Below are 8,101 nucleotides of genomic sequence, written 5' to 3'. Positions count from 1 at the left end.
TGCTGACTCTCTCCACAGGAGTCCCGTCGATGGTGATGGGTGTGTGTGCCTCTCTCTGCCTCTTCCTGTAGTCCACAATCAGCTCCTTTGTTTTGCTGACGTTGAGATGGAGGTTGTTGTCCTGGCACCAAGATGTCAGGGCTCTGACATCCTCTCTGTACGCCGTCTCGTCGCCGTCTGTGATCAGGCCGATGACGGTCGTGTCGTCAGCAAACTTGATGATGGTTTTGGAGCTGTGTGTGGCCACGCAGTCGTGCGTGAACAGGGAGTAGAGGAGAGGGCTGAGCAAACAACCCTGAGGGGCTCCGGTGTTGAGGGTCAAGGTGGAGGATGTGATGTTCCCCATCCGCACTGCCTGGGATCTGCCCGTCAAGAAGCTCATGATCCAGTCACAGAGGGCGCTGTTGAGCCCAAGGTCCCTGAGCTTAATGATGAGCTTGGAGGGCACAATGGTGTTGAATGCTGAACTGTAGTCAATGAACAGCATTCTCACATAAGTGTTCCTCTGGTCCAGGTGGGAGAGGGCAGTGTGGAGGGTGAGGGAGATGGCTTCATCCGTGGACCTGTTTGCTCTGTAGGCAAACTGCAGGGGGTCCAGTGAGTCAGGGAGGGAGGAGGTGATAAAAGTTTTGACTAACCGCTCAAAGCACTTCATGATGATGGAGGTGAGTGCAACTGGGCGGTAGTCATTGAGGCAGATGGGTTTTGTCTTTTTGGGGACAGGGACAATGATGGACTCTTTAAAACATGTGGGGACTACAGACTGGAGCAGTGACCTATTGAAAATGTCTGTGAACACATCTGCCAGCTGAACTGCACACACCTTGAGAGCACGGCCAGGGATGCCATCAGGTCCTGGAGCCCTGTGTGCGTTGATCCTTTTCAGAGATCTACACACATCTGCACTGGTTAAAACCAGTGAGCAGGGATCCTGGGCCTTTTGTGCCTCCACAGCCGGGGGCTTCTCAAAGCGTGCATAAAATGTGGTCAGTTCATCTGGGAGAGATGCAGACACTTCCTCAGCACCACTCGTTGTCCTTTTGTAGTCTGTTATTGTGTTTAGTCCAGACCACATATTTCTGGCGTTGGAGCCCTTGTAGTTCGACTCCACCTTGTCCCTGTATTGTCTTTTCGCACTGCTAATAGCTCTCCGGAGTGCATACCTGGAATTCCTGTACTCATCCAAATCACCGCCGCTGTGCGCGATGGCCCGTGCTTTAAGTTTAGCTCGGACCTCGCCGTTTATCCAGGGCTTCTCATTTGGGAATGTCCGTACAGTAATCTGCGGCACGACGTCATCGATGCATTTGCCGATGTAGCAAATGACCGCGTCAGTGTGTGTGTTTATATCGTCCTCCTCAAACACACACCACTCCGTGATGCCAAAGCAGTGGCGGAGAGCAGAGTCAGACTGCTCGGACCAACGCTGCACTGTCCTTGTCACAGGTCGGTCCCTCTTCAGTCTGATGTGCAAAGGTTGTGTTTGCTTATAAAGCCCTCATGATTTCAGAGACAACATTAAAGGCTGTGAAAATTAATCAGATTCACAACTTCATCATGATTGCATCGGTGGTTCTAATCCTGGGAGCTGTGTTGCTCTTACTGCTCCTCTTTCAATGACATATATCTGAAAAAACAACAGCTCTTCTAAGAGCCACCCACATTACATTAAGAGTATATTTCCTTTATAGGCCACGTTTGCAGTATCCCACAAAATGTTTTGGGGCAATTGTAATGAAATGTAAAGCAGTGGCTGTGGAGAATAAATGTTTAGATATATGATTGAATCCCTTTTCTACAACAGAACTTGTTCTAGAATAATTTCAAGAGTTTGTCGCAGCTTTTCAGTGTCTCAAATTATCTACATTCTATGCTTTAAAGGCAAACACTAGAGATACTCAAAGATGTTGTATTGTAGTTTTTTCCTTTGCCTAAATCATAGTCTATTCATTTCTTACAATTTGAATTAAATTCTAAGAACCCGTACATGCTCCAGTGGATGGTTGCTCTTCTTAAAAATGGTTACAGAGTGAACTATTTTTGGCTAAAAGTTGGTTCTAAGATGTCTTCTCTCTGAACCTCAGTTCAAAGAAAACGATGTCTGTAATATTGTATTGATCAAAACACATTTATTCGTCCCACAGAGGGGACATTTACAGTAGTTCCAGCAAAGACAGCTTAATATCTCTGATAAATTATAACAGTATATGTATTTAAAAGTTTATGTAGAGAAAGGTACATTAAGATAAAATGTACCTTTATTAATCCCTGTGGGGAAATTCACGAGTTTAAGCAGCAACAGAGGGACAGTGAGAAACAGGACAGTATAGATTCACACAAGGATAATACAATTAAAATGAAATATACATTTTTAGTCTGGATTGGTTAATTCATTAACATGTTAATGGAGCAGTAAGCTTATGGTTTGTTTCAAGACGATGGCCATGAATGAAACATTTAAAACTAACTTCATATGAAATGCATCTTTTACATCATCAGGGGTCATTAGGTGTTTGTGGTCTTACAGCATCAGACTCCCTCGCCAAAGCGACACAGCCATGGTTAATTTTCTGACTTGTGTTCAGGTGGCATTTGCTCCTCCCAATGGATCTCATCCCCTGATCCAAATTTGAACATGAAGCATTCATTTATTAACAATCAGCAATAGACTTAAGATATCTAGTTCATGCTCTTTAATCAGTATTTTTAATAGTAAGTCAATACAATAAATCATGGAGATGGAAATGGTCTTCACATGTATTGTACTGTTTCTTCTTACGCAATTGTTTGTTTAAATAAATAAATGTGTTTTATTGTTTCATGTTTATATATATGTACACCGATCAGACACAACATTATGACCACCTGTCTAATATTGTGTAGGTCCCCCTTCTGCATGGACTCCACTAAACTTCTGAAGGTGTGCTGTGGTGTCAGTGAACCAGTGTTACATTTAAAGCTGCTTGCTTTGCTTCCCAGAAATGTATGACAGATATTTTTCAGTGTGTTTGATCAATCCAAAACCATTTAGTTGTAATTATTGTAAGGTTGTCTTCTTAAAGGAACATGTTCACAGCAGGTCTGGTGGGAAATCTGGCTTAGCTGCACCATAGGGCTCAGACATAATCAATGTGTTTGCAGCTACCAGAATACCTTCTCTTTATTGCAAACTCATCAACATTACATTATACTTTTTCAGTCAATTACCTAGAAAAACACGTTAGACAAGTGAAAAAAGGCTTTTGACGAAGCTCTGATGCATTTTAAATCATTTTAGGAGAGAAATGAGAGGGAATAGCCACTGGAAAGCGCTGGCCACGGCAGTGAATATGTGAGGTTTAGGGGCTCGTGAAACCAAATGCAACTTACTTCTGAGCTCCAGATGACATTAATATAAAGTACAACATATCCGCTACATTTTAATCCCACTGTGAGCATTCAACACTTCTCCCACATTTAGTTAGAGACGTTTATCAGCGAAGAGAAAACACAAGTGGCACAGTTTTCAGAGTGCAACTGAGGCACCACGGGATGGGTTGAGTCTTCACGGTTCTCATGGTGTGTTTAAGAGCAGCCCCTCCTTCGTGGTTATTTTTGCGTTCCCTCGGACTCGTGTTTGTGAGAGCAGGAACAGAACTTGAGCAGAAAATGGCAGAAGTACCTCCCGTAGCTGCTGCACCGGCCAAAGCCGCCAAGAAGAATGTGACTAAAGCCAAGAAGTCAGGTCCCAGCGTCCGGGATCTCATCGTGAAAGTTGTGTCCGAATCCAAGGAGCGAAGCGGCGTGTCTCTGGCCGCCGTTAAGAAGGCTCTGGCTGCCGGAGGCTACGATGTGGAGAAGAACAATGCACGCGTCAAGACCGCCATCAAGACCCTGGTCGTTAATGGAGCTCTGGTCCAGACCAAGGGCACCGGGGCATCCGGATCATTCAAAATGAGCAAGAAGGTTGCCGAACCTAAGGCCAAGAAGCCAGCAGCAAAGAAAGCCGCTCCTAAAGCCAAGAAGCCCGCAGCCAAGAAACCAGCAGCGGCCAAAAAGCCCGCGGCAGCAAAGAAGTCTCCCAAGAAGGCAAAGAAACCCGCAGCAGCCAAGAAAGCAGTTACCAAGAGCCCCAAGAAGGCCACCAAGAGCCCGAAGAAGGCCGGAAAAAAGACGGTGGCAAAGAGCCCCAAGAAGGTAGCGAAAAAAGCCCCTGCAGCCAAGAAGTCCCCCGCAAAGAAGGTTGCAAAGCCCAAAGCGAAGAAGGCAGCACCCAAGAAGAAGTGAGCTGTCATCTATAATTGACACACAAAAAAGGCTCTTTTAAGAGCCACCCACTTCTAACTTCAGAGCTTTTTCCTTGTTAATGTTAGTATCATTCACTGAACATAACTAACATTTAGGTTGTTTATATGCAGTAATATAACAAAGTACACAGTGATATATACTCATTTTCAGTGATTAAGTTTTATTCCTGCTCACAAAAACGAGAGTGACTGAACTGTTTAAGAAGCCGAGCAGGGACTGGACCCAAACACACCATGAGATCCGTCGAGACTCAAAAACAGCTGTATGTTTATGAGATTGTAATAACGTTTTCTTATAGGATCAAAACACCGATGATGGCCGAGGCTTATGGTAAGAATTAACTAGGCTTCCCGTTAAAGCAGCCCGATGTGAACATGTCCTCAGACAAAGACTGATGTTATTATACACAGTTGAATTTACACAATTTAACACAGGATATTATTTACAATATAGCGCAGTGTATGGATTATTCAATAATTTGTGCAACATGTTGGAGCTGTGTACTGATCTTTGACTACACCGTGTTGAATGTCCCACATATTCAACCAATTGTGCTCAGGCAGTAAAAGTGTAAGAATGGAAAAGCTAGCCACAAAGACGGTCTCCCCAGGGAGTTTTACCTGATTTCCCGGTGCTGTTAATGGAACATGAATCCAGCTAGTCATAGCCTGCATTCGGAGAAGTCAATAGCTCCTTCAGTGCATTCACAACCATTTCCCTGCAAATATCTCTGGACACAGATCTACATTACCTAGAACTCAAATGTACAACAGCAGTTTAAAATTGTTCATGGAACATTCCAAATATAATTATCTTACCAGTTATAAATTCAGCCACCTGGTTTTTCGTCGCCTGATCCGGACCTCTTTGGGACGGATAAGGGGATTCTGATTGAACAGTGTTTATTTGCTGTGTGATGCTTCAGGTGTTTTAAAAATCTGAATGTCAATTGGCTGACATTTTACGTTAATTGGGATGTAATTTAAAGAGGTGTTTTTCTTGCTAATAGCTCCTAAACTTGAGGATGTGGACTATGAAATTAATTTATCTGACATGAAGGATGTGCTTGCACCAACACAATAACCAATATTCTGCGTCACGATACGGTTTGGTCAGAAGAATGCTGCTCTTATTGAGGATGTGGGTGGCCCTTAAAAGGACCTTTGGTTGTTTATAGCAGAAGTCAATTGTTTAACCTCCGAATCCGTACAGAGTGCGACCCTGTCTCTTCAGAGCATACACCACATCCATGGCGGTCACGGTCTTTCTCTTGGCGTGCTCGGTGTAGGTGACTGCATCACGGATCACGTTCTCCAGGAACACCTTCAGCACCCCACGGGTCTCCTCGTAGATCAGACCGGAGATACGCTTCACTCCACCACGGCGAGCCAGACGGCGATAGCGGGCTTGGTGATTCCCTGGATGTTATCACGGAGAACTTTACGGTGACGCTTGGCGCCTCCTTTGCCCAGTCCCTTTCCTCCCTTGCCTCTTCCACTCATGATCAGGTATTGTTAGGTTGGGTCGTTGGGAACGATTTATCAATGGCGGGTTGACCGGCAGCATGTATATATTCTCGGCGGACCTAAGAGAAGACGGAGAGCGGGACAGCTGTTAAGCGGGGCCAATGCTGAAGCCTTCCACATTATCTTTCAAAGATATTTAATCTTCCTTTAAATATTGTTTATAAAATTCGATCGGGCTTGATACTGAAGTTTTCACATCAACATTACATTTAAAATTGATCAAAAGTATTAAAATATTACTCTTTACAGCCTATACATTGAACCGTTAAACATTGATTATATCTGTTTCAGATGAGTCCAGACACTTAATTTTGTCTGCATAAAACATGACATTAGAGTAGGATTTGGTTCAATAGAAAACAATAAATAAATACTCTATATTTCTGTTTGGTTAGGAATACATTTCTGTTGCCATCATCAACATGATTAAATAAAAAAAACTATAAAATGTAATTGTAAATATAAAATACAAAGTAACAGGGATAATAAACTTTTATTTGACTGTACAAAATGTAAATTAACATTCTGTACTTGACATTTATATAGTCTATTTAACCTTCATCTGCGTCAGTTCTACATTGGTCTTCAAATGTAATGGCTACTATTCTATTTTCCCACACTATTTTAGTTTATTTCCTTTATTTTGCATTTGCAATTGGAGGAGCTTGAGACATAACATTTCTACACTATTGTTAGTGTGCATATGATAGTCAAGCCTTCGACCTCATGACATGTTTCAGCTCTCAAAGTTTAACGAGTTTGGTTAATGCTTTTGATTTCCACATTGAATAAATACTGTTCTACACATAATTTAAAATAAAAAAACATAAAAAAGGTATTACTTCATTGAATGTCATTAACGGGGCCATAAAAACTCAGATTAAATTTTAGCTTATCGAGACTTTAACAGGATTTATATCAGACATTGAGTAGGCTTGAAGAGGGCATGATTAGCATTTATTCACCCAGTTTCTAGTCCAGAAGCACAGCAACAAAGGAGTTAACTAGAAAAGTAAAGCTATTACTTTCATACTTAGTGTCACAACACAGATACACGTGCATATCCAGTTTACAAAATGAAAAACAGGGTTAACAGCTTGGAGCGGGTAGCGCCAATTCAAGGGTCACAGTAAGTTAATTAATAAAGCATTCCACAGTAACACAAATAATATGGAACAAAGTGGACTTCATTGATTATATAGGCACATGACCCTCGTAGCAATATCAGGAATATGTCATCAGATGTAGTGGGTGGCTCTTAAAAGAGCCTTTGTGTTGTTGGTATAACAGCAGCAGAGTTTACTTGGAGCTGGTGTACTTGGTCACAGCCTTGGTGCCCTCAGAGACAGCGTGTTTAGCCAGCTCTCCGGGCAGCAGCAGGCGGACAGCGGTCTGAATCTCCCTGGAGGTGATGGTGGAGCGCTTGTTGTAGTGAGCCAGACGAGAGGCCTCACCGGCGATGCGCTCAAAGATGTCGCTCACAAAGCAGTTCATGATGCCCATAGCCTTGGAGGAGATACCAGTGTCGGGGTGGACCTGCTTCATCACTTTGTACACGTAGATGGCGTAGCTCTCCTTCCTGGACTTTCTCCTTTTCTTGCCAGCCTTGCTGACGCTCTTGGAGACAGCTTTCTTTGAGCCCTTCTTGGGCGCTTTGACTGGAGGTGCGTCAGGCATTATGATCAGTCAGGGATTGACAGTCAGATGGTTACCTCGGCACAGACCGATTAATTTATATGCACTCTATGCAAATCACGTTGTACTGTCGCCCGCATGTGATTGGTTGTTTTCTTTGCAGGATAGCGCATGCGCCAAACAAAGAACTGAGCTGTGAGAATAACTCTTATTTTACAAACCTCCATGAAACAGTGTGCCTGATCTCAGTAAACATACTTTGTCATTTGCATCATATGTATGCAGATCTGGAAAACGAGATGCAAGATGATCTTAAACCAGACCATAATAAACAGTGACACTATCATGAAAAAATACTAACTGTACTAAGAACAAGAAGATCCCTGGACAAATCGCAGACAGCCATGGGCCATTTTGAGTCTGTGACCGATCCACTTACTAGAGTATAAACGCTCTGTTCACTGTTTAGGTTATTTATATATATATATATATTTCTGCATGTGTTTTTTTTTTTTGTGTGTGTTATCAATGTAATGTTTGTATATAAATTGTATATCTCAAATGATTTCAAATAAAGTTTCTATAAAAAAAAAGGGGGTTTTGGGGACTTTTTGTTTTAAAAAAAACCCCCCTAAAAAAAAAATTTCCATTTT

General features: G+C 42.6%; 2 protein-coding genes and 1 pseudogene across 2 annotated transcripts; 1 reads left to right on the top strand and 2 right to left on the bottom strand.

Moving 5' to 3' along the window:
* Window positions 1-3,617: 3,617 nt before the first annotated feature.
* Window positions 3,618-4,400, top strand: LOC134873392 (histone H1-like). Its single transcript, XM_063896953.1, has one exon. The coding sequence runs from the start codon at window positions 3,649-3,651 to the stop codon at window positions 4,264-4,266; it is 618 nt and encodes a 205-aa protein (XP_063753023.1). The 5' UTR covers window positions 3,618-3,648; the 3' UTR covers window positions 4,267-4,400.
* Window positions 4,401-5,344: 944 nt separating this feature from the next.
* LOC134873354 (uncharacterized) overlaps window positions 5,345-8,101 on the bottom strand; it is a 26,512-nt pseudogene continuing 23,755 nt past the window's right edge.
* On the bottom strand, window positions 6,762-7,573 carry LOC134873549 (histone H2B-like). The gene has a single exon (XM_063897249.1). It carries the CDS (start codon window positions 7,488-7,490, stop codon window positions 7,113-7,115), a length of 378 nt encoding a protein of 125 aa, XP_063753319.1. The 5' UTR covers window positions 7,491-7,573; the 3' UTR covers window positions 6,762-7,112.

This window comes from Eleginops maclovinus, chromosome 2, assembly GCF_036324505.1.
Source record: "Eleginops maclovinus isolate JMC-PN-2008 ecotype Puerto Natales chromosome 2, JC_Emac_rtc_rv5, whole genome shotgun sequence".
NCBI lineage: Eukaryota > Metazoa > Chordata > Actinopteri > Perciformes > Eleginopidae > Eleginops > Eleginops maclovinus.
The sequence above is the reverse complement of the archived record's forward strand: the minus strand, read 5'-3'. Positions and strand labels throughout refer to the sequence as shown.

Bases quoted from the DNA above. Each gene is read 5' to 3' on its own strand.
- LOC134873392 (XM_063896953.1), top strand. From the start codon at position 3,649: ATGGCAGAAGTACCTCCCGTAGCTGCTGCACCGGCCAAAGCCGCCAAG.
- LOC134873549 (XM_063897249.1), bottom strand. From the start codon at position 7,490: ATGCCTGACGCACCTCCAGTCAAAGCGCCCAAGAAGGGCTCAAAGAAA.